The sequence below is a fragment of the Onychomys torridus genome, chromosome 2, assembly GCF_903995425.1.
Source record: "Onychomys torridus chromosome 2, mOncTor1.1, whole genome shotgun sequence".
Taxonomy (NCBI): domain Eukaryota; kingdom Metazoa; phylum Chordata; class Mammalia; order Rodentia; family Cricetidae; genus Onychomys; species Onychomys torridus.
Window position 1 is genome coordinate 73,965,556 of NC_050444.1, and position 26,816 is coordinate 73,992,371.

At 39.0% G+C, this 26,816-nt stretch overlaps 1 protein-coding gene across 3 annotated transcripts in view; it reads left to right on the top strand.

The window, feature by feature from the left end:
* Positions 1 to 26,816, top strand: part of LOC118577661 (fukutin) — a 54,425-nt gene continuing 27,609 nt past the window's right edge. Inside the window, exons 1-6 of one of the 3 annotated variants that reach the window (XM_036178151.1) lie at positions 1 to 21; positions 1,767 to 1,956; positions 3,989 to 4,048; positions 5,614 to 5,817; positions 17,075 to 17,352; positions 19,363 to 19,495. In XM_036178151.1, the coding sequence (XP_036034044.1) occupies positions 1,852 to 1,956; positions 3,989 to 4,048; positions 5,614 to 5,817; positions 17,075 to 17,352; positions 19,363 to 19,495 (780 nt within the window). In that variant the 5' untranslated portion in view covers positions 1 to 21; positions 1,767 to 1,851. The remainder of the gene's footprint in view (positions 22 to 1,766; positions 1,957 to 3,988; positions 4,049 to 5,613; positions 5,818 to 17,074; positions 17,353 to 19,362; positions 19,496 to 26,816) is intronic. The other 2 variants (XM_036178152.1, XM_036178153.1) reach the window with 2 other exon arrangements.

The window sequence follows — 26,816 nt, forward strand, 5'->3', positions numbered from 1 at the left end:
GAGATTGCCAGAGACTCTTTGGTACCTGTTTTTCATGAAGGAGTAATGTTTTAACTTTTCTAACATCTAATATGTATTCTCTATTTTTCTCACATACACACATGTATAAACTGTTGTCAGAAAGAACTTCCATCTAGTCTAGCATATAATGCTATTCCCTCCTATTCTAGTATTCCTATGAATAACTGCTCTTGAGGCACTCAGGCCATTCAAAGATAAGTAATTAAAAGGAAATGAGCATGGTCCATGAAAAATGCTGCAACAAGAAGAAAATAAACCAGAAAACAAGTGACAACCCATAATGATATGCGGGCCTACGGTGGTGGGGAGTTTATGAAATAGTTAAACTTTTAAAATGAAAAACAGGACTCAGTGGTTAAGACATATGCTGTTCTTAACCAATGTTGCAATGAAAGTATTTAAATGATTCCAGAAGTTTTCAACACAGAAATCTTTGTAAATTGAAAGAATACACAAAGACCAAAGAAAAATGAATATATACCCATCACTATTGTTATATAGTCTAGATCAACAACGTAGGAAATATGTATGCTTCCACTGTGCATCCTATAGAAACAGATCAGATTCCCTGTAGGTGATGCTATGTAATTGAATGTTAATCGAGGATATTTAGCATTATGGGGCAGTGATAAATTCTGTAACTTATCAGGGGAAGTAAAGTGTGGCCTCACAGCCAAACTCTACTGACATCTTTTTTTCAACAATGCAAACACTGAAAGTAAGTAATTCCTTTCTGTTCTATTTTATAAGCTGCAGAGAGGCTGATTGTGCTGAGAGTATATAGGGTCATTGTGGAACACTGTACCAATAAGAGTAAAAATAACAGTTATGGTGCAGAATAAAATAGCAAAGCAGAAATAAATAGGAAAAGGAAAGAAGACAGATGTAGCATATTTTGCCAGTTTCTCAACATAACCTGAAAACACAAGACAGAAACCTTACATTATTCAGTAAAAGAGGTGTTAGTATTCTTGAAGAAATACAGCTAAACTTTATAGAACATTTAAAAAATAGTTGATCCAAATCATGTATTGGAGAGGAGGTAGGAAGTATATACATACTATTTTCTTACTTTAAAGAAATAATCAGGAGACACCAAGGATGAAAGACCAAAATGTTTACCAAGGTGTTCTTTATACTTGCAATTACCAAAGTTGTACATGAGTATTCTATCTGAAACAAACACACACACAGACACACACTCACTTTACAAAGAAACAGATACTGTCCTCCTTGACTAAAAACTTTCTCACTTCTTTCCTGTGGAAGTAGTTATCACTTTTGGACTTTTTTTTTTTTTTTTTTTTTGGACTTTTGGACTTGTTGGACATACCTTCTGAGATCCAGAGGTTCCAGGTCACATCTGTTAGTCAGAAACATTGGAGAAGCCCCTCCCTGCATTCCTCTTGGTCAAAGTGTTTTGTAGAACTGCAGGTAGCTTTTTCTTAGCTTTCTTCTTTTCTAGTTTTGCTTTTGGTATTTACTTGTTTGTTTGTTTGTTAAAAGGTCTTGCTATGTAGCTAAAGCTGGTCTAGACCTCACTGTGTAGCCCAGGCTAGCCTTGTATTTGCTAACCCACTGCCTCAATATACCAAATGCTAGACTTATAACCATGTACTGCCATTCTTCCATAAATAACTTGTATGTGTGTGTGCAGTCAGTGATTATTAAAGTTAATTTTAATTTTCTATTTTCCCCCCAAATTTACATTTTTTTTCTTTTCAAAACTATTTCTTTTTTCACAGAAAACAGGATTATCTTCCTGTTTCGTGAAGAAGATGAAAACAGCTGGGTTACTGTTGAGAACATCTGAGAGAACTCCACAGACCAATGAGTAGAATTAATAAGAACGTAATCTTGGCCCTTTTAACACTGACAAGTTCTGCATTTCTGCTGTTTCAGCTGTACTACTACAAGCACTGTTTGTCACCAAAGGTAATTCTGTTTTTTCCTATTAGAGGTCATTGTGGCTTCGTGTTTTCCTAACATTTACATTGCAGTATAATCAGTTAATAATGTTGAACCTTTACAGAAACATTTCTCACAGGGGTTCTCAACTTTGTAGGATGTAGCAGACAGTTCAAAATTACAATGAAATGTATTTGTAATTATACAATTAAATCAAAAGTAATGTTTCAATAATATTTAATCTATTCACATTTTCTGACAAATAAAAATTATTTTTCTATAAATTAGTATCAGATAAATAAAGTCACTGATAGGTAATTTTGATAGCACATCAGAGTCTACCACATCATATCTTACGTGGTAGACAACTTTATTCAGAGCATCCGACAATTTATAGTCTGAGGGTTGAGAAGAAACACCTAAGTAAAGTGTACAATCCCAAGGTCTTTACATGGTCTTTACATACATGGCAAAACCATGTTTCTTCATAGAAGCACATCAATAATAACAGCTGAAGTAAACTCACTCCTAATCTGCTACACCTGGGAGGAGCATGAAAACACATTTCAAGAATAATTCTGTGTTTTGACGAAACCGAGGTCATGAGACTCTGTTTTCTTGGAGTTGTCTCAGAAGCACTCAGAATTCCCCTCACACGACTCCATTCTTGGACTGTGTTCCAACATACATACATTTAACTATACAGTTATCTTTACACTTTAAAACGGTAGAATTTATGATATATGATCTTAATTCCATGAAAGCTACTATAAAATAATCTGCAAGCTCACAAGAAATGTACTTACTCCAAACTCAACCAATTCAACTGCTTAAAAATTCAGGCTCCTAAGGTAGAGTTGTAGTGATAAACAAATGACTGTCTACAGTTTCCGTCCCTTGTCAGGATTGAAGATGTTTATTTTTCTTCTGTTTGTTTCTCTCACTTGTCCATTTGTATTAAACCGTTACTGTCTACAGCGCAGATCTTGTGAGAGACTGAGTCAGGCTCTGCCTTAATTACTCTTCCTCCTTCCTTTCTCCTCCAACTAACAATTTCTTACTAACATTTATGTAGCCGAGCACTAGGCCAGACATCATAATACAAAGACAGCTTGGCCTTGGCACCTGGCGTTGAGTGTGCAGGTTAACAAGAAGACAAGCCTTCTTTAGGAATGTTGAGCACATGGTGTTGTAGGATGAAGCGATTCTAATTGTCCGTCAGCTTCCTCTTGGTTATTTGGACTTCATAGGTAGAAAATCATTGAAAGCGCAAGGAGCTGTCAAACTTCTTTGAGCTTGAAACACTCTTCTTTTCTTAGAGCACCCAACATTCCTTCTCCTATTTAGTTTCAAACTGTTTAGAGGCGTATCATTACACACTGATAATATTGCTTTCTTCCTTCTGACTCTCTGAACCTGGACATTTAAAAAGTACTATTAACTTATAAGGAACCTAGAACATTTGAATAGTAGTGTACATTATGAAAGGTGTGGGTATTGGGACCATCTCTCTACTAGAAATAATGACTTTGCTTTGCAGTGTTGTTATGAGGGAGTATTTGGGAAGGAGACTTTTGTTTTTGCAAGTATCAAACAGAACCTGACACTTGAGATGTGTTCATTATAATCTTTAAACCTCAGTTTCCATCTAATCACTAATTCAGTATATGGAGATGCAGTTAGAAATATGGGACTAAATAGACAAACCCTAATTTCATAGAGATAGTGGAGAACCAGCTGGTTCATGCTGTAGTCTCAGGACTTGGGAGACTGAAGCAGGACAGAGAGAAGGATGGAGGCGGATGAGGAAGGAAGGGGACACAGACAGACATAGGAATGTGGGTGCAGATGGTATTCCTTGATGGGCATTCATTGGTTCAGAAATGCTGGCCATACCATTGAATAATTTCAGTAACTTACTGTACTGTGTCACTGTTTTATACCTTGGGTCATTGTATTATAAAATTGTATGAACTTTTGTTTCTGAATATGAAATAAGCATCTGGACATTGTGTGCTGGGCTGCAAATTTACCAAAATATTGTTTTGTTCTCTTCTAGAATGGAACTGGTTCATCAAAGTCCAAGGGAAACCGAATTGGATTTGATAGCACACAATGGGTATGTACTATAAACAAGACATCTCAGTTACAGTGTTTGTGGTATCTTCAGTAAGTTTCATTGATATACTCCTCAGGTATTAGTTGAATAATGGAAATGGCAATAATGACCTTAGACCCTATACCTAGTGCTTTACATGGAATATCTCATTTTGTCTTTATTGGAAGCTTAAAAAGGCAGCATGTATGTTGCTCTCAGTTTAGCTAGTCAGGGAGCTTAAGGATTTTTGGTTAGTAAACATCTGGATCCAGATTTTAACTTTCCATCTCTAGAATTCTTGTCCACTGAACTATAATGCTTTCCCAATATGAATTAGAATTGACCTACAAATATGAAGGCAAATTAATAGTCAGGAATAAAAATCTCAATGTTTTCTTTGTAAGATGAGTGGAAAAGACAATGTAACATATATCCATTAGATTTTTTTTGTTGTTTTGTAAAATTTCAAAAACTCCATTTTTTAAAAATACATTTTCTTACTGTATTTCTACCTAGTTAAAAATGAAAAACAATGCCAAGAGGACAGAGCCGAGATGAGGCTCAGTTGGTAGAGTGTTTGCACAGCATGCAGGAGGCCTTGGGGTCAATCTCCAGCACTGTGTTAACCAGATGCGGTAGGTAGCAAGGGGGACCAGGAGCTCAAGGTCATCCTCAGCTACAGACACTGTTCAAGGCCAGCCTGCCTTCCTGAGACCCTGTGTCAACAACAGTTTTAAATATTAAAAGATAGTGCTTGTTTACTAATTAAACCAAAATTATAGCCATGATACATGATAGCCTGTGTTGTGGAAATGAGCAGATAGTCCTTGTGAATGCTTTGCTTTTTTTTGTTGTTTTTGTTTATTTGTTTTGTTTTTTTGCTTCTTGGTTTTTTTTTGTTTTTGTTTTTGTTTTTTTAAATGCTGTTATTTTGAAGCAGTGTCTCACTGGTGTAGCCTTCATTGGCCTGGAACTTTCTGTGCATACCTGGCTTGCCTCAAACTTTGTCGTAGTCTCCGATCTCTACCTCTGAGAGTGCTGAAGTTACAGGCATTCATCACCATATCTGACCATTTTTGGCTTCCTACTTTTGCATAAGGTTATTTGCATTGTGTTGTAGCATATTTCACTTTGAACTATAGAGACTTGTTATCTTCCTTAGTAGACTGTGCACTTCTTGGGGATAGAACCATGTGTGTTGTTATTTACTTATACCTAGTGAATGCATGATATACATGGTAGATACTCTGTAAGTTCTTAGACAATTAATTTAAAAAAATTTAACAAAGTAAGTTGTGATGAGGTAGGCCTAGTGGCCCAGGCCTTTAAATCTCACCTACTAGGGAATATTAGGCAGGAAGAATGCAAGGTCAAGCCCTGCCTGGTCTTCACAGTGAGTCTAAGGCCTGCCTGGGTGGCCTAATGAGATCTTCTCTCAAAATGAAAACTACAGAAGGGACTGGGGAGAGAGCTCAGTGACAGAGCACTTACATCACATGTGTGAGGTCCTGGATTTAGTTCCCAGTACTAGGAAAACAATTCTATTGACTTGGTTGTTTCAAAGAGATCCCTTTCTTCTCAAACAGCGTGCAGTTCAGAAATTTATTATGCTGACATCCAGCCAAAATGTGCCAGTGTTCCTTATTGACCCTTGGATTCTGGACTTGATTAATAAAAACTTGGAACAAGTGAAAAATACTTCTCAAAGCTCCGCTTCAGACTGCAGGTTTTTCTGTGTTCCAAGAGACTTTACAGCATTTGCCCTGCAATATCACCTATGGAAGAGAGAGGTGAGTCTGCTGCTTTAGATAAAGGAGATGGCTACACCGTTTAAATGCAAAACATCTAAGGTTCTCTGTGTAAGTTGTATTGGGAATATTTTCAGCTATAAATAACTGAATACAAAGCCTAGATCAAATAAGGCATTTATTCTTTCTAATAAGAGGCTATAATAATGGTGGCTGTTGATATTAGTTTTCCTTCCCACTGATACCAGGACTGAAGTTCTTGGTCCATTTCCATCATCATTCCAGCATAGCTCTCTTTTCTTTTTATCTTTTTTTTTTTTTTTTTTTTTTTTTTTTTTTTTTTGGTTTTTTCAAAACAGGGTTTCTCTGTGTAGCTTTGTGCCTTTCCTGGAACTCATTCTGTAGCCCAGGCTGGACTTGAACTCACAGAGATGCACCTGCCTATGCTTCCCGAGTCCTGGAATTAAAGGCGTGCACACCACCGCCTGGCCAGCATAGCTCTCTTAGTGCCATAGGAACATCACATCCTTGCTCCTGGTGGGAGAATGAGAGGAAAGAACAGCCATCCATCCTATCAAGGAAAAATTTTCTCAGAAGCTTCTAGTAAATTGTTGTTCCCATATCACTGTCTTGGCTATAGTCATGATCTTGAAGAGATCAACATGAGTGTTCAGCATCTCTGTTAGTGTAGGCAAGCATGAAGGAGTCTTGTGCTGAATTTCCACTCTGTGTTACATACGGTATATCTCCACATATGATTTTGTCTATAGCACCATTCTTCCATTTTGTATGTTCACAGCGTTAGTTTGCTACTCATATGGAGCATTTTTTAGATGTGTCCACAAACTTGGACTTAAATTTCTTAACCACTGAGCCATCTCTTCAGCTGTTATATTTCAATCTTGCTTTATGGTTTTAAGATGAGAGGCAGACTGGAATAAGGCAAGGTGGGTTCCAAACATGCCAAAATTTTGCTCACTTTATTTAGAATATGTCATGATTTTCATATAGTTCAGATGTCCAGCAAGGTCTATGTGTTGTAACCTTGATCCCCAGTGCAGCAGTGTAGGGATATGGACCATTTAAATGGTAGAGTCTAGTGGGGATGAGATGAAGATAGAGTGTATCAGATTAAATGACCATCTCTAGTACTAGTCAGCCATCATGAGAGATGCAGAAATTCTAGAGGAGAACTGATTAATCATGTTGATACTGGTAGGTGGCAGTATATGGTACAGGTTCCTCAACTTCTTCAAGCTCATTGACTACAGCATCTTGTCCAGAGCATCTTGTCCCATAGTTGTGTCTAGGCAGTGATGCAGGGGAAAGACAAGTGATGTGTATGTAAGTCCATCATCTTTGTTGATTGCTTTTTTTTTTTCTTTTTATATATCTGAAAAGTTTCAACCTATGAAAAAGTGAGAATATGGTATTTTAAACTTAATTTTTATATTAAGGAAAATTTCCATTCATTTTACACACCAATCAAAGATCTCCCCTTCCCTTTTCCCACCCCCACCAAACCTCTCCCTGCCAACCCACCCCTCATTCCTCCCCACAAGAGGGCAAAGCCTCCCATGGGGAGGCACATCCAGTAGAGGCAAGTACAAGCCCCTTCCCCTGGCTGCATGAGGTGTCCCATCATAAGTAGTGGACTCCAAAAAGCCCCCTCATACACCAGGGATGGATTCTGATCCTACACCAGGGGGCCTTCCAAGCAGATCAGGCTATACAACTGTCTCACCATGGGGAGGGCCTAGTCCAGTCCCATCCAGGCTCCACAGCCATTGATACAACTTTCATGAGTTCCCACTAGTTTGGTTTGGTTGTCTCTGCAGGTTTCCTCATCATGATTTTGATGCACTTGCTCTTAGATCCTTCCTCTCTCTCCTACTGGACTCTCAGAGCTCTGCCTGGTGTTTGGCTGTGGGTCTCTGCATCTGCTTCCATCAATCACTAGAGTAAAGCTCTGTGATGACAATTAGGATATTCACTGATCTAGTCACTATGGTAGGCCAATTCAGTTCAGGCACCCTTTCCACTATTTCTAGTAGTCCAAGCTGGGGTCATCTTTGGGGATTCCTGGGAACTTCCCTAGCACCTGGTTCTCTCTATCCCCATGATGTCTCCCTCTATCATGGCATCTCTTTCATTGCTTTCCAACTATATCCCTGTTCCATGTTGACCATCCCGTTCCCTTATGTTCTCATCCCCTACTCCCTACCCTTCATTGCCATCCTCTCATCTCCAGTTTACTCATGGAGATCTCATGTATTTCCCCTTCCTAGGGCAATCCATGTGTCCCTCTTTGGGTCTTCCCTGTTAGCTAACTTCTCTGGAGTTGTGGGTTGTAGTCTGGTTATCCTTTGCTTTACATCTAGTATCCACTTATGAGTGAGTACATACCATTCTTGTCTTTCTGAGTCGGGGTTACCTCACTCAGGATGATATTTTCTGGTTCTATCCATTCGCTTGCAAATTTCATGATGTCATTGTTTTTCTCTGCTGAGTAGTACTCCATTGTGCAAATATGTACCACATTTTCTTTATCCATTCTTCGGTTCTGGGGCATGTAGGTTGTTTCTGGGTTCTGGCTATTACAATGGTAATGCTGCTATGAACATAGTTGAGCATGTGTCCTTGTGGTATGATAGAGCATTCCTTGGGTGTATGCCCAAGAGTGGTATAACTGGGTCTTGAGGAAGATTGAATCCCAATTTTTTGAGAAACAGCTATCCTGATTTCCACAGTGGAATTGCGGTCCCCTTGCTCAACATCCTCTCTAACATAAGCTGTCTTTAGTGTTTTTGATCTTAGCCATTCTGACAGGTGTAAGGTGGTATCTCAGAATTGTTTGATTTGCATTCCTTTGATGACTAAGGATTTTGAGCAACTGCTTAAATGTCTTTCAGCCATTTGAGATTCTTCCTTTGAGCATTCTCTGTTTAGCTCTGTGGCCCATTTTTTAATTGGATTGTTCGTTATTTTGATGTCCAGTTTCTTAAGGTCTTTATGTATTTTGGAGATCAGCACTCTATCAGATGTGGAGTTGGTGAAGATTTTCACATTCTGTAGGCTGTCATTTTGTCTTATTTACTGTGTCCTTTGCCTTACAGAAGCCTCTCAGTTTCAGGAGGTCCAATTTATTCAGTGTTTGAGCTACTGGTGTTATATTTAGAAAGTAGTCTCCTGTGCCAATGCGTTCAAGACTACTTCCTACTTTCTCTTCTATCAGGTTCAGTGTAACTGGTTTTATATTGACGTCTTTGATCCACTTGGACTTGAGTTTTAAGCATGGCGATATCTATTTGCAATCTACTACATGTTGACATCTAGTTATGCCAGCAACATTTGTTGAAGATGCTTTCTTTTTTCCATTGTACAGTTTCAGCTTCTTTGTCAAAAATCAGATGTTCATAGGCATGTGAATTAATGTCTGGGTCTTCAATTCGATTCCATTGGTCCACATGTTGGTTTTTGTGCCAATACCAACCTGTTTTTATTACTCTAGCTCTATAATAGAGCTTGAGGTCAGGAATGGTGATGCCTTCAGAGTTGGCTTTATTGTACAGAATTCTTATAGATATGCTGGGTTTTTTGTTTTTCCATATTAAGTTGAGTGTTGTTCTTTCAAGGTCTTTGAAGAACTGTGTTCAGATATTTAATGGGGATTGCATTGAATCTGTAGCTTTCTTTTGGTAAGATTGCCATTTTTACTATGTTAATCCTACCTATCCATCAGCGTGGGAGATCTTTCCATTTTCTGATATCTTCTTCAATTTCTTTCTTCAGAGACTTAAAGTTCTTGTCATATGGGTCTTTCAATCACTTAGTTAGATTTCTTTCTTGGCCCGTTTATCATTTGTATATAGGAGGGCTACTGATATTTTTGAGTGAATCTTGTATCCCTCCACATTACTGAAGGTATTTATCAGCTGTATGAGTTCCCTGGTAGAATTTTTGGGGTCATTTATGTATACTATCATATCATCTGCAAATAGTGAAAGTTTGACTTTTTCCTTTCCAATTTGTATCCACTTGATCTTCTTTTGATGTCTTATTGCTCTAGCTAGAACTTCAAGTACTATATTGAATAAATATGGGGAGAGCGGAAAACCTTGTCTTGTTCCTGATTTTAGTGGAATCGCTTAGAGTTTCTCTCTATTTACTTTGTTTGATGTTGGTTGTCAGCTTGCTGTAAATTGCCTTTATTATGTTTAGATATGTTCCTTATATTCCTGATCTCTCTAATACCTTTATAATGAAGGGGTGTTGGATTTTGTCAAAGGCCTTTTCAGCATCTAATGAGATGATCATGTGGGTTTTTTTTCTTTGAGTTTCTTCTATATTGTATATTACATTAACAGTTTTTTGTATGTTAAACCATCCTTGCATCCCTGGGATGAAGGCTATTTTATCATGGTGGATAATTTTTTGATGTGTTCTTGGAGTCGGTTTGCCAATATTTTATTGAGTAATTTTTTGGCAATGTTCATGAGGAAGATTTGTCTGCAATTCTCTTTCTTTGTTGCCTCTTTGTGTGGTTTGGGAATCAGAGTAACTGTAGCCTCATACAAGGAATTTGGTAGTATTCCCTCTGTTTCCGTTGTGTGGAACAATTTGAAGAGTATTGATATTAGCTCTTCTTTGAAAATCTGACAGAATTCTGTGTTGAAACCATCTAGTCCTGGACTTTTTCTTATTAGGAGACCTTTAATGACTTTTTTCATTTCCTTAGGGGTTGTTGGTCTATTTAAATTATTTGTGTGGTCTTGATTTAACTTTGGTATGTGGTACCTATCCAGAAAATTGTTCATTTCTTTGAGATTTTCCAGTTTTGTGAAGTGCAGGTTTTTGAAGTATGACCTGATGATTCTCTGGATTTCCTCGTTGTCTCTTGTTATGTCTCCCTTTTCATTTCTGATTTTGTTAATTTGGATGCTCTCTCCCTGCCTTTTGGTTAGTTTGGATAAGGGCTTGTCTATCTTGTTGGTTTTCTCAAAACCAATTCTTTGTGTCATTGAGTCTTTGTATTGTTCTTTTTGTTTCTATTTTATTGATTTTAGCTCTCAATTTGATTAATTCCTAGCATCTATTCTTCCTGGGTGTGTTTGCTTCTTTTTGTTCTAGAGCTGTTAGGTGTGCTGTTAAGTCACTAGTGTGAGAGTTCTCCAAGATCTTTATGTGGGCATTTAGTGCTATGAATTTTCCTCTTAGCACTGCTTTTATAGTGTCCCATAAATTTGGGTATGTAGTAAATTCATTTTCATTGAATTCTAGGAAGTCTTTAATTTCTTTCTTTATTTCTTCCTTGACCCCTTGGTGATTTAGTTGAGCATTATTCGATTTCCATGAGATTGTAGGCTTTTCTGTAATTTTTGTTGTTTTGAAATCTAACTTTGTGGTCCAATTTTTTGGTATCTGTTGAGATTTGCTTTGTGACCGAGTATGTGGTCAATTTTAGAGAGGGTTCCATGGGGTGCTGAGAAGAAGGTATATTCTTTTTTGTTAGGATGAAATGTTCTGTAGATATCTATTAAGTCCATTTGAGTCATAACTTCTGTTATGTTCCTTATCTCTCTGTTAAGTTTCAGTCTGGCAGATCTGTCCAGTCATGGTGAGAGTGGGGTGTTGAAGTCACCCACTATTAGTTTGTGGGGTTTGATGTGTGATTTAAGCTTTAGTAATGTTTCTTTTACATATGTGGGTGCCCTTGTATTTGGAGCATAAATGTTGAGAACTGATGCTTCATCTTGGTGGATCTTTTCTGTGATGAGTATGTAATGTTCTTCCAGATCTCTTTTGATTGATTTTAGTTTGAAGTCTATTTTGTTAGATATTAGGATAGCTATACCAGCTTGCTTCTTAAGTCCATTTGATTAGAAAGTCTTCTCCCAGCCTTTTACTCTGAGGTAGTGTCTGTCTTTGAAGATGGAGATGTGTTTCTTGTATGTAGCGGAAGGATGGATCCTGATTTTGTATCTATTCTGTTAGCCTTTGTCTTTTTATAGGGGAATTGAGTCCATTGATATTAAGGGATATTAATGACCAGTAATTTTTAATTCCTGTCATCTTTTGGTGGTAGTGTGTGAATATTTCCCTTCTTTGAGATTTACTGCTGTGGGGTTATCTATTGCCTTAGTTTTCATGGGTGTATCTGATTTCCTTAGGTTAGAATTTTCCTTCTAGTGCTTTTTGTAGGGCTGGATTTGTGGATAGGCATTGTTTAAATCTGCTTTTGTCTTAAAATGTCTTGTTTACTCTGTCTGTGGTGATTGAAAGTTTTTCTGGGTATAGTAGTCTAAGCTGGCAGCTGTGGTCTCTTAGTATCTCCATTACAACCATCCAGGACCTTCTGGCTTTCAAAGTCTCCATTGAAAAGTTGGGTGTTATTCTGATGGGTCTGCCTTTTTAAGTCACTTGGCCTTTTTCCTTTGCTGCCCTTAATATTCTTTCTTTATTCTGTATGTTTAGTTGTTTAATTATTATGTGGCGAGGGGACTTTTTGGGAGGTCTAGTGGGAAATTTTTCTTCCATGATTTAGTTGAATATATTTTCTGTACCTTTGAGTTGGTATTCTTCTTCCTCTATCCCTATTATTCTTAGGTTTGGTCTTTTCATGGTGTCCCAGATCTCCTATACATTTTGTGTTATAACATTTTTGGCTTTGGTGTTTTCTTTGACTGACAAATCTATTTCCTCTATTTTATCCTCTACACCAGAGATTCTGTCTTCCATCTCTTGTATTCTATTGGTTATGCTTGCATCTTTGTTTCCTGTTTGTTTACTCAGATTTTTTTTTATTTCCTGCATGCCCTCTGTTTGTGTCTTCTTCATTGTTTCTATTTCACTTTTTAGGTATTGAACTGTTTCCCCCACATGTTTGATTGCTTTTTCATTATTTTGCTTGCTTTCTTTAAGGGATTTATTAGTTTCTTCCAATTTTTTGTTTTTCTTGTCCTCAATTTCTTTAAGCAAATATTTTTTTTATAGCCTCTTTAAAGGCTCTAGATCTTCAGGAAGATATTTTTAAGGTCGCTTTCTTCTGCTTCTTTTACATTGTGATATTCAGGTCTTGCTGTTGTAGAAGGGCTAAGTTCTGGTGAAGCCATATTGCTCTTTATGTTGTTGTATGTTTTGCAATGGCTTCTACCCATCTCTTCCTCCAATAGGTGCAAAAGGTGCCTGTGTCTGAGCAAGCTTCTATTGATCCAATCTGTGCTTGCTGTCTCTGTGTCTTGGGGGGCCCCTCTGGGTCCAATCCTAGCTCTTTTTCTAATTAGAGCTGGCAGATTCTGCATCTCAGGAAACAACTAGTGTTGCAGGGAGATGGGTATTGGTGTAGGGCATGAGTCTGGTTTTTGGTGGGGGAGCCTGCCTACTGGCTAGCAACTGGGGTAGAGGTGAATGGAGGTTCCTGAGGACTGGTTGTGTCCCAGGGCCTAGGGTCTAGAGGCAGGACTCTCTGGGTTAGAGAAGAGGCACTCACTTCTTGGTCCAATGTGAGCTGGTGAATTCCGTGTCTCAGGAAGCCACTGGGGTGACAGGGGGATGAGTATTTGAGTAGTGAATGAATCTTGTAGATTTCCGATAGGAGTTTTGGTGGGGGAGCCTGTCCGCAGGAGTTTTCCCTGCTGGCTGGCATTTGGGGAAGAGATAAGTGAGTGTTCCCAGAGATTGGTTGTGTTCCGGGGCCTGGGTCCTAGAGTTAATTTTTATTTTTAAGCACAACAATGCTGGTATTAAGTTTAAAGGTCAGATTAATGCAAAGCTCAGTAAACAGGGATGGTGTCTACCTCTCCGCTTACCACTTCCTCTGAGTCCTAGATCCAGCAACTTGCATTTCTTTGCTTTGTTTATCTTCTCATTCATAAATGCTTACGTTCTGTTACTAGCATCTCTTTGAGATGAGGAATTCAGAGAGTTTATCTCACATTCTCATATGGGCACATGTGCCCTCCTATCATCACCCATTTTATACTTACATGAGAAGTCAGTCCACCTCCTTATTGGTAAACATTCACATGAAAGCTCACTAGTTTGCTCTTGTCATATTTCTTTTATCATAATTCTCCATTCCCCACCCCCATATACTTGTAAATAATGCATCTGTGAACTCTGACATTGAAACATAATGCTTGGTCAGATCTAATACACACAGTTTTCCTACTCTTTGTCTGTTTGTTCCTTTGTTGATTTGTGGGTTTTCAGTTTGTGTTTTGTCTATTTCCTGTTCTAATTTAAAAGGATCATTTTATTTTATTTTTTATTTTTGTTCTGTGATTTTTGCTTCTCTTTTGTTCAATTATTCTGTTTTTTTTAAATGCTATTAATTAAATATTTTTGTCAAATTTTTTTCCTTTGCTTAAACTCCTTGCATTCTTTTAGTTATGGGAACAATTTTGCCTTTGTCACTAAAAATCATGAAGTTTTCATGTATTTTTTCCTAAAAAGTTTACTCCCGGAATCTTTGTATCTTTTTTTGGTATATTTCTTTTATTTGGCTTGTGTGTTTTTATGATACAAGTTTTCAGCAATATATGCTGATCTTTATTCATGTTTAATAACAGGAAACTGAGCTGGGTGGTGGTGGTGCATGCCTTTAATTAATCCCAGCACTCAAGAGGCATAGATGACAGATCTCTATGAGTTCTAGGCCAGCCTAATCTATACAGTTGGTTTCAGGTCAGCCAGGGCTACAGAGTGAAACCTGTCTCGAACAGACCCAGTGTTAAACAAAACAAAAGGACAAGAGACTGAAATAAATAAAATAAAATAGGATAATTAGGCCTCACTGACTGCTGGTGAGAAAGTGTCTGAGTATCTTCACTGGGGACATTCATAAATGTCAGTGTTGGTGGCTCATTTATGTTGAAATGTTGGACTTCCTTATAGAGAAAGCATAGAGTGCTTATAAACCATTTTTACAAAGAATATTTTATATCAGTATTTCTTCAAATGAAGTTTGTAGAAATTATAACCTTTACAAATATGTACTCCCCAATATCAACATAATGTCACACTTATAACTTACAGATCAATGATCTAATGAAGTAATGATGTTTCAGTGTGTAAAAGTTCTGAAATGGCTACATTGGAAGGTTATTAAGTGATTCATATGTCTATGTCTGTGTTTGCAGAGTGTGATTGCTGTAAATATAGACAGTTGTTGTGCATGACATTGTTGTTAGTAATGTGATTTCTCAAAGTAGCCAACAAGAGAAAATAAATTAGGCACTCTGGAGACTGTATTAGGAATATTTCAAGTCAGCCTGGGCTACATAACAAAACTCTTTCCCAATGATAATATAATGTAAAATTATGTCTTCCTTAATACAGGTATTTCATCTTGGGAGGTAAGGATTAAGGTCATTGTAAACAGGGTTTTCACTGTTCTCATCTGATAGCATATTTTTAATTATATATAAAACAGTGCAGATTTTTATATTTTAGATTATAAATAACCCAGATGTTGCTAAAATTACTTCTCTGAGAGAGACAAACAGTGGCTACATCTTCTCACCAGTTCCCAGTGACAAACTGAGGCATGATCCACCAAAGTTCTCCCTGGCAAACCAGTGAGTTTCTTGAGCTGAGAGGTTCACATGGTGTGGGTGCTGCTCTGCAACTGGCCTCACCTGGAAAGCCTTTTCCTAACAGTGATCTTTTCCATCATCACATACGTGGAGCCTCTTTCTCCTAGTTTCCCCTGACCTCTGTTCTCTAGCCCTTCCTGGATGCATCACCTGGTGCAGTTAAGGCAGAGTTGCATATAGTAAATGTTGGGGAGCTGCTGGATACCCAGGTGCAGGTCTTGAGACCCTCTGTAGCCCTCCATGAGGGGTGTGAGCAGTCAACCAGCCCAAATGGGAAGACCTTTTACAAGAGGGCACAGCTGTAATTCCCAAGATGGTGATTACTTAGCTCAGGACGGTCATTTACACACCAGTGTTCTGGCCTCAGCCTCTAAATACCAGTTTATTGTTATGGTAAGAAATATTCCTCCACATTTCCAAAGTATCTCTTGAGTGCAATACTCTTGCTATTTTGGAAGAAAAGAGTATGCACAGTTGGCAAGACTGACATGACCAGTGACCAGGGAAGAAGAAAGGGTCCTCTAGGGACTGGTGAGATGGCTCAGAGGTGAGCTTGCTTGTCACCAAGCCTCACAGTCTGGGTTTGGTCCTCAATATCTTTCTGAATTCTGTGGACAGTGGGACGAACTTTCTGAAAGCTATATGTTCTGGGACTATAGGTTAGATGTAAGTAGAACCTTCTTTGCTGGCCTCACATAGTTTCTGTGGGTAACAAAGGAAATATGAGTGTGCTTGCACTTGGTACACATTAAGTGGTTTTGTGTATTATTAGCTGTATTTTGAAAGTTGACTTAAAGTGTGTTTCCTTACCTATTATACTTATGCTACTTCTTTTATAGGTAAGTATAATATTCAAATGGAAATGTAAGAATACAAGTAAAAGTTCTTCAGAGATTACAAATTTCTAGTGAAATACAAGATTTTTTAAGAATCAGGAGTTCACTATTGCTGAGGCTGACCTCAAATTTACAGTCTTTCTGCAAGAACTGCAGTTCCTGGGCCACTGTACCGAGCAAAGACTCTTTTTTTTTTTTTTTAATGTTCTTAATTGGAATAGAGTTGCATCAGCCATTTTGAGGAGAACCTTTCCCAGCAGGCTTCCTGGTATTGTGTCTTTGACTGTCTCTTGAACCCTCTTCTGCAGTGCACCCTGAACCATAAATGCTGAGCTGTAGTGTAGACATTTCCATTGGACCAGCAGATACTTGTAGTAAAATTGAATCATCAAATCTACATGTAGGATAATCTTGAGAAATGAGATTTAAATTCTAATGATTTTCAAAACGTCCATTGTCTTCCAGTATATTGCAGTCTATTTGCTGATGTTTAAACTGTGGTGGCAGTTCTGTTATATCATTTTCAAGTGTTAGGAGATAAGAATTGTAAGTTTGCTTTTCTGTTCTTCCTACTAACATCTACTTCATAGAAACTAATGGGAGCACACTAAATGAGCATTCTTCTCCTAGGGAGAAATGTGTGGTCCTTCTCATGTCCTTAGACCTGTTCTCCATTGCCCGTGCCTTTGCTTTGCTACTTTCTTCTTTCAGCACTACCTTCTGCTTACTACTCTCATTTTTAAAATGTTCTGGCAGAAAAGCAAACCAAGACAAAAATATGGCTTCATTAATGGTGTAATGATTGCTTTAGTTTTGTTCCTAGTATATGGTTTGAAATATTCAGGCTTGAGCTTTGCCTTATTCTAGGATGGCTGGTTTCAGATAGCTGAGAATATGGGATTTCAGTGCTTAAAGATTGAAAGCAAAGATCCTCGGCTAGATGGAATCGACTCACTTTCTGGAACTGAAATCCCTCTGCACTATGTCTGTAAGCTGGCCACTCACACCATCCACGTGGTGTTCTTTCATGAGAGGAGCGGCAACTACCTCTGGCATGGTCACCTGCGACTCCAAGGACACATGGACAGAAAGTTTGTTCCTTTTCGAAAGTTACAGTTCGGTCGTTATCCTGGAGCTTTTGACAGGTAAGTCAGTCTGTAACAGTAAACAATAATAAATCAATAATGTTATGTGTTTATACTTATATGTAATCTGTATACTCCTACATTGAAGTATTATATCTCAGGGAAATCTGCTGCAATTCTGCAACAGCATGGATGGGTTCTACAATGCTGAGTGTCTAAGGCAGAAAAGAATAGTAGCATATAATATACCGTGTTCATGGATATATTTAAAATAGAATAAAGGTACAAAGAATAGTAAGGACAAGTTCCCCCCAAAGAAGATAGAATGTATCCCTAGGTGGGGAAGGATAGAGAGGGAGTTACTGAGTGGAGTACAGACACCTCCAGGGGAGCTGACAAGAGTCAGTGTCTATGACGAAGATGAAAACACAAATGCTTGTAACGCATTATTTTACATGACGCCTTTATGTTTACATGGACTTGAGTGAGTGTGTGTGTGTGTGTGTGTGTGTGTGTGTGTGTGTGTGTGTGTGTGTCTGTGTCTGTGTGTCTGTGTGTGTCTGTGTGTCTGTGTCTGTGTGTTTGATTTTGTTTTACCCGTGTCCTGAGGTGGTGACTCACACCTGTGAACCTAGCACTCAGGAAGCTGAAGCAGGAGAGTTGCAAGCCGCAGGTGAGGCTGGGCCAAGGAACTAGTTGCAGGCTAGCCTGGCTGTAATCATGAAACCCTGCCTCAGGAAACTAAGACAGATCATGGGAATAAAAACAATAATTTGTGTAGAAGTCTGTTCTTAACTGTCACACTAATAAACGCTGCTGACAAGAAACAGGTACTTGAGGAGACTTGTGAAACCGGACTGTGAATGTCAGCTTTCTGACCCAGAGTCGTACTTCGCTTTCTTCTTGGAAGTCATTAATAATGATGTTATAATCTGTCTGAAACTCTGGAACTTGATATGAATATAGCAGTGAATGTTTATCCTTTGCCTTAAAGTCTATCATTCTTATCAGAATTTTCATATCACTATCTTTTGAGATCACTTTCAGAGAAACACTGCTTGTTGTTAGCTTTAGAACTATAAGGGCATGTTTATTTTTGTTTTATTAGTTTTTAATATCACAAATTTGAGCAACAGCTGAACCAGAGAAGTCAGGAATATAAGTGACGAAAAGTGATTATTAGGTGTAAAAAACAGTTTCTTGTCAATGTTGCTTTCCTTATTTTTGTTGAAACCTTAGCCACTATTCATGTTTATGCACTTTTTCTTACTTTGTGTTTCAAACATTATTGTTGGGAGGGAAGTCATTTACTTCTTTAAGGTATTAAAAGTTTATATGAAAGTTTAGTTAATAATTTAATTTAGTTCAATATTTCCAACTAATAAATAACTTGTAAGTGTAATGTGTGCCAGTAGGTAAAGCCATCTGTGCATTTTATAGTTTTACATAGAGGAATAGAAAGTTCTCAAGAAATATTCATAGAGGGTGGGTTCCAGGTATCTTTACAGTCAGTGAGGCTTCCAAGCTACTGTAATTTGACTCAGTATTTCTTAGATGTAAGAACTATTTACTTCTCTAAAACTAAATTGATAACTGAAAATAATGTTGTTCAACTTTCATTTCTGCTTAAAATGCCAAAGTAGCTATAAAACTATTTTAGATTCACCAAGTCAGGCCTAGTGGCACAGGCCTATAATCCCTGCTCTTGGAAGTCTGAAGCAGGAGGATTGCAAATCAGTGCCAGATTTGTCAACTTAGGGAGAACTTGTCTCAAAAAAAAGAGGGGTGGGTGTAGCTCAGTGGTTGCATGCAGAAAACCCTAGGTTCAATCCATACCATTCCCTCCTCACTCCCAAATTAAGCTGCATTAGTGAAAATACTTAATACTGAAATTATGTACTGCTATTGGATGTCAGATTTCCAAAGTCCTAATAACGTTGCTGATTGATGCCTGAAGTATTTGAAGAAAATTCACTTGATGTTTAGCTCCTTGGCTAATGTTCACTATTTTAAAAGGCTGCCAGTGTTCTGGATTAAATCTTGATAGTAAATCTTAACTTTCATTTTCAGGCCAGAGTTACAGCAAGTTACTGTAGATGGACTAGATGTTCTTATTCCAAAAGACCCAGGACACTTTCTGGAAGAAGTACCACACTCCAGATTTATCGAGTGCAGGTATAAAGAAGCTCGGGCATTCCTTCAGGTTAGAGACAACCAAATAATGCACTTCTAAATTAAATTAATGATAATTAGGGCTCGTTTAGTTTTTAAGAGGAAGTGAAGATGGCATATGCAGAATAGGTTTAAATGTCTTGTTAAGTTGACCATCTTTCATCCTACTTACTTTCTTTTCATTTAAAGTTAAAAACTTCATTTTTTCCTAAGGGTTAGGGGTGTAGCGTAATGGGTTGAGTGCTTGTCTGAAATGCACAGGTCTTGGGTTTCATTTCCCCCACCACATAGATCAGCTGCGGTAGCAGTTGCATGAGCCCAGGGATGCTTTCTAATTGAGATTTTCTGCCTTAGCTGAGTGCTGGGGTTACAAATTTGCCATAATAACCAGCAGAATCTATGCTTTCCTGCTGGAGATAGGCTCTTGTTGGCCCAGGCTGCCTCTGCACTCACTGTGTACTGGAACATCACTGTCAACCCTCTGCCTCCATCTTTCAAGTGCTGGGATTTTACACACACACACACACACACACACACACACACACACACACACACATACACACACACAGAATTTTTTATACCCTGATTGGGAAAGGGGCATATATATATTGCTTTGTTTTATTAGATCCTATAGAATTAACCCTTGCTTCATTCCACAATTATGAGAGTTCATGATCTTTGTTTTTAAAGTGGTGGGTTTTTTTTTTTTTTTTTTTTTAAGAAGTCAAAGTTGACTTACAATATAGCCACTGAAGAAGGACCATGTGGATTTAGAAAGACTAAATGAAAACAGGGACTTTTTTGTCCCAACATTTGGCACTAAATATGAGTGTGAGTGTCTTTAGCAAATGCTATCCGGAGACCAGCTGAATTTTTAGTTTTTCCTCTGCGATTCGAGCTTTATAGTTTTCCGACCTTAGTAGTGGACCAATGATTTTGATGGGTATAAACGTCCAACTGTAACAATTTTATGAAACCAGAGATACACTTAAAACAGTTTGATTTGGGGATTTGGTTTCCTAATTCTTCTACTTGCCTTTTATTTTCTGGGATTCTCTGGTCCAAGTCCGGCCTGTAGGAAATCCTATGGGCTATTTTCTTCATTAATGATTGATATGGGAGGGTCCAGCCCACTGGCGGCAGTACCACACCTATGCAAATGATTTGGGGTTGACTTATAGCTGAGTAAGTAGTAGTACTTCATGGTCTCTGCTTCAGTTCTTTTTTGTTTGGGTGGTTTCTTTTGGTTTTTTGAGAGAGGGTTTTGTTTTATAGCCCTGGCTGGAACTCACTCTGTAAACCAAGCTTGCCTCGAACTCAGCAATCCACCAGCATCTGCCTCCCTAGTGCTGGATTAAAGGCATGTGCCGTAACTACCTAACTCTGCTTTAGTTCTTACTTTGAGTTCCTGACCAGATTTTCTCAGGGTTGGATTATGCCTGGGAGTTAGTTGTAAGATGAATTAAACCCTTCTCTCTCCCAAGTTGTTTTTTGATCATAGGGTTTATCACACAATATAAAGCAAATTAGGACAAATGGAATGAGAAACTAAGTATCAACTTTTTTATTGCTGCCCAGTATCCAATACTCAAATACAAGGGTCTCAGATACTGTATGCTGATACCCAAGACTTCGTTCGGCCTGACAGCCCAAGTGGTTCTTCTAACTCTTCCTAATCCTTTGAAATTATTATTGTAGGGCTGTCAAGTCTGCTGAGCTTGGTGGGTGAGAAGCTAGAAAGCAGCATGCATGGATAGGCCTCTTCTGTGGGCAAGCACTGCCTCCACCACTTTGTAATAAGAAGTAGAAGTGAGCCGGGCGGTGCTGGTGCACTCCAGAGGCAGAGACAGGCTGATCTCTTTGAGTTCAAGGCCAGCTTGGTCTAAAAGGGAGTTCCAGGACAGCCAGAGCTCTAATACAGAGAAACCTTGTTTGAAAAACCACAAAAAGAAGTAGAAGTGATGGAGTCCGGTGCTTCCTGCCCTAAGGGCATTGCCCAGCTCTGCCATAGAAGTTGCCACAGAGAACTGTGTCTCTTACTCTCCTAAATCTGTGAACTTAACAGCAGGCACCTATTTTATTCACGGTAGTCACTTGCTGCCATGCCATTTGTGATGCCGGATTTGTTTTATTTCTTTTTCCCTTCTGACATTGTATTGATATTACAGATGTGGAATAACTAAAAGACTTGGTCATGTTTTTTATCTTTTTCCTTGTACATGTTTCATTCTTCTTTTTTCCCCCCAAGGCAGGGTTTCTTTGTGTAACTTGGTGCCTTTCTTGGAACTCACTTGGTAGCCCAGGCTCGGCTCAAACTCACAGAGATCCACCTAGCCCTGCTTCCCGAGTACTGGGATTAAAGGTGTGCAGCACCACCGCCCTGCATTCTTTGTTTCTTATGTTAGTGCCCTGATAAGTATAAGACCAGCAGGGGTCCGCTTTCAAATTAAAGTTAACTTACACCCATTTGAACACTTGATGGTGCCAAACAGTCTGTTGTTGTTGTTGTTGTTCTTGTTTGGGGAGCTGTGGATTGAACCCTGGGCCTTGCGCTTGCTAGGCAAGCGCTCTACCACTGAACTAAATCTCCAATCCAAACACTCTTAAATGAAGTAAAGTACACAGGATGGTTATAGCAGTGAATTAATCCAATTTTAAAAAACAAACAAAACAAACAAACAAAAATCTAGTAAAGTTGCTCCTTAACTTTCTCATTTATTTTAATGATGATTTTAAAAGAGTATCAGACTGACATAACAGTTCCAAGTACAACACAAATAACATGCTTTTTCTGGCGCGTTGGAGAGTGAACTATAATCCAGTGTCCTGAAGCCTCAAATGACAGTGTTTTCTAAAAACCAGAATAATCTCTATATCTGAATAAAAGAGTCAGGATTTAACATACATTGCTTTTAATCTCTATCTAACTCTGTGTGGTATCACATGCCTGTAATTGCCACACTTGGGAGGCCAGGGCAGGAGGATAGCCCAAAGTTCAAAGCCTGTTAAGGCATATAGCAAGACTGGTTTTAAACATCACCAGGAAGCTCCCCCCTGTGCAGGTGACACTTAGGAAAGGTGTGTGCCCTAGAGCTCCTAGCAGCTTCCAGGAACGCCATCAGTCTCAGACCCCAGAAACTGTTGATGTGCTCATAAACTTAGGGTGAAGCCTTATGAAGCTTACAACTTTGGGGGATTTCCTGTGACTGCTTCCTGAATCCTGATACCTCTCCTCTCCACCTGATGGAAATGTTTAAGTTCAGAGGAAGGGCTACAGAACACTGTTGATGTTCACATCATTCACCCAGTTTTCGAGTCTTAAAGTCTTTTGTGACTATTTAAATTTTAACATTTCTCTTCAAATTTGTTATTAAAATAAGAAACTCAAGGTTTCTTGTTTTCATGAGTTGTAGACCCTTACTTTTATCATTGATTTTAATCTTAAGATTGTTGCATATTGGCTGTTAGAAGACTCTTGACCACAGCTTCTGTGTCTTCTGTCTTATCTCCATCTTTCTTCATTTTTATCAAAATATAGATATTCTAAGTTCATCTTCTGATTTTCCTGTTTCAGCCCTGGGTTCAGCTATTTCTCTGAGTTGTGGGTCCTTGTATAAGCCAAGATCTGGACAGTAGGGAGCATGCCCATTGCTGTTTAGGTTTTTCTGTACACAGGCTCTCTCACTTAACAGGGACATTATGCATATATTTGTTTATATTTCTTTCTAAATCTGTTAGTTGAAATTTATAAATTCAAATCATCATCTCCAGCCCAATTAAGTTGTAAGATCTAACTAAACAACATTGGATGACCTGTCAGGGGACTCATTACTGGAGAGATTGGATTGTCCCTCTCAGCAGCCATTAATTGTCTATAGCTCGCCCAGAACTCCCATCTGGACCAGAGGTGAGTGCCTGGGTTATAGTCAGAGAGGCAACTGCGCCTGGGTCCCACCACTGGACACAGGCCACCCCGGGAGGACCTGACCAACTTGGCCCCAGTTTCCTGCCAATCGGCGGGCCCTGCTGGAAGGCTCCCCTTTTCCAAGACTGCAGGCAGACTCTGCAGTCTCCACACCCTGCCCCCACACCCATTTGCCCGATACCCCAGCCACTTCCTGAGACTCAGAGACCAACCCCCAGCTCCGGTCCACCCCGGAACTCCCATCTGGACCAGAGGTGAGTGCCTGGGGTTATAACCAGATAGGCAACTGCCCCTGGGTCCCACCGCTGGACACAGGCCACTCCGGGAGGACCTGACCAACTTGGCCCCAGTTTCCTGCCAATTGGAGGGCCCCTCAGGAAGGCTCCCCTTTTCCAAGACTGCAGGAAGACACTGCAGTCTCCACACCCTGCCCCCACACCCATCTGCTGGAGACCCCAGCCACTTCCGGAGACTCAGAGACCAGCCCCAAGCTTCCATCCTGCCCTGGAACTCCCATCTGGACCAGAGACCAGAGGAACTCCCATCTGGACAAGAGGAGCTCCCATCTGGACAAAATAAGAAGACCCCAGGGACTTCCCAAGACTCAGAGTCCAGCCCCCCAGCTCCTATCCAGCCAGCACTCTCATCTGGACCAGAGCTCCCATCTGGCCCAGAGCTTCAATCTGGACCAGAAAGAGGCTCCCTAAATCTGTCAACTCTCTCTGGACCAAGTACACTGATAAGACCAAGAACGAACCCAAGAGGAGATGGGCAGACATCAAGGCAGAAGTACATACAACAAAATAAAGAGCAATACAGCATCACCAGAACCTAGCCCTTCTCCAACAGCTAGACCTGAACATCACGGAATGGAAGAAGAAGAAGAAAACAACCTTATAAGTAACATCATGAAGAGGCTAGAGCCTTATATAGAAGAAATCAAAAATAAAGAAGAGGAACAGACAAACAAAAAATGGGAAGAACACTATTAAAAAAAAAAAAAAAAAACTAGAGGAAAGGACAATTAAAGCAGAAGAAAACAATAAGTCCCTGAAAGAAAATCATGAAAAAGCAAGGGAGACAATCCAAGACCTGAAGAGGGAAATAGAAAAAATGAAGAAGACACTAGCAGAAGGAATGATGGAAATAGAAAATCTGAGTAAACAAACAGGAACTTCAGAGGCAAGTATAAACAACAAAATGCAAGAGATGAAAGAGAGGATCTCTGGTGTTGAAGATACGGAAGAAGAAATAGATTCATCAGTCAAAGAAAACACTAAAACCAAGAAAGTCATGACCCAAAATGTCCAAGAAATTTGGGACACCATAAAAGACCAAACCTACGAATAATAGGCATAGAGAAAGAAGAATACCAACTCAAAGGCACAGAAAATATATTTAACAAGATCATAGAAGAAAACTTTCCCAACTTAAAGAACGAAATGCCTATGAAGATATAAGAAGCCTATAGAACACCAAACAGACTAGACCCCCAAAAAAAGTTCCCTCGCCACATAATAATTAAACAACTAAACATACAGTATAAAGAGAGAATATTAAGGGCAGCAAAGGAAAAAGGCCAAGTGACTTATAAAGGCAAACCCATCAGAATAACACCCGATTTCTCGATGGAGACTTTGAAAGCCAGAAGGACCTGGACAGATATAATGCAAACACTAAGAGACCATGGATGCCAGCCTAGATTAATATACCCAGCAAAACTTTCAGTCATCATAGATGGAGTGAACAAGACCTTCCAAAACGAAACCAGATTTAAACAATACTTATCCACAAATCCAGCCCTCCAGAAAGCACTAGAAGGAAAATTCCAACCTAAGGAAGGCAGATACACCCATGAAAACACAGGCAATAGATAACACCACAGCAGTAAACACCAAAGAGAAGTACACACACACTACCACCAAAAAATAAAAATAACAACAGGAACGAACAATCACTGGTCATTAATATCCCTTAATATCAATGGACTTAATTCACCTATAAAAAGACACAGACTAACAATGGATATGAAAACAGGAACCATCTTTCTGCTGCATACAAAAAACACACTTCAAATTCAAAGACAGACACCTCCTAAGAATAAAACGCTGGGAAAAGACCTTCCAATCAAATGGTCTTAAGAAGCAAGCTGGTGTAGCCATCCTAATATCCAGCAAAATAGACTTCAAACTAAAATCAATCAAAAGAGATGATGAAGGACATTACATTCTCATCGCAGGAAAGATCCACCAAGATGAAGTCTCAATTCTGAACATTTATGCCCCACACACAAGGGCACCCACATATGTAAAAGAAACATTACTAAAGCTTAAATTACATATAAAACCGCACACATTAATAGTGGGAGACTTCAACACCCCATTTTCACCTCTGGACAGATTGGCCAAATTGAAACTTAACAGAGAAGTAATGGTCTTAACTGATGTTATGGCTCAAATGGACTTAATCGATATCTACAGAACATTTCACCCTAACGAAAAAGAATATACCTTCTTCTCAGCACCCTATGTAACCTTCTGTAAAATACACCACATACTTGGCCACAAAGCAAATCTCAACAGATACAAAACAATTGGAATAACCTCCTGTGTTCTATCAGACCACCATGATTTAAAGTTAGATTTCAACAACAGAAAAAACTACAGAAATCCTACAATCTCATGGAAACTGACTAATGCTCAACTGAATCACCAATGTGTTAAGGAAGAAATAAAGAAAGAAATTAAAGACTTCCTAGAGATCAATGAAAATGAATACACCACATACCCAAACTTATGTGATACTATGAAAGCAGTGCTAAGAGGGACATTCATAGCACTGAATGCCCACATAAAGAAGCTAGAGAAATCTCACGCTAGTGAATTGACAGCACACCTGAAAGCCCTTGAACAGGAAGAAGCAATGTCTCCCAGGAGGAACAGACGCCAAGAAATTATCAAATTGAGAGCTGAAATCAATAAAATAGAAATAAAGAGAACAATACAAAGGATTAATGAAACGAAGAGTTGGTTCTTTGAGAAGATCAACAAGATAGACAAGCCCTCATCCCAACTAACCAGAAGTCAGAGAGAGAGCATCCAAATTAACAAAATCACAAATGAAAAGGGGGACATACCAACAAGAGAGTAGAGAATTCTGGGAAGCAGAAGACTGGAGAGAGACACCACCAGCCGCTGCTGCCATGAGAAGCAACATGTAAAGACACTGGTAAGCCACAAGCCATGTGGCAAAGTATAGACTAACAGAAATGGGTTAATTTAAGATAGAAAAGGTAGATAACAAGCAGCCTGCCACGGCCATACAGTTTGTAAGCAATATAAGTCTCTGTGTGCTTTCTTGGTTGGGTCTGAGCGACTGTGGGACTGGCAGGTAACAGAGATTTGTCCTGACTGGGCCAGGCAGGAAA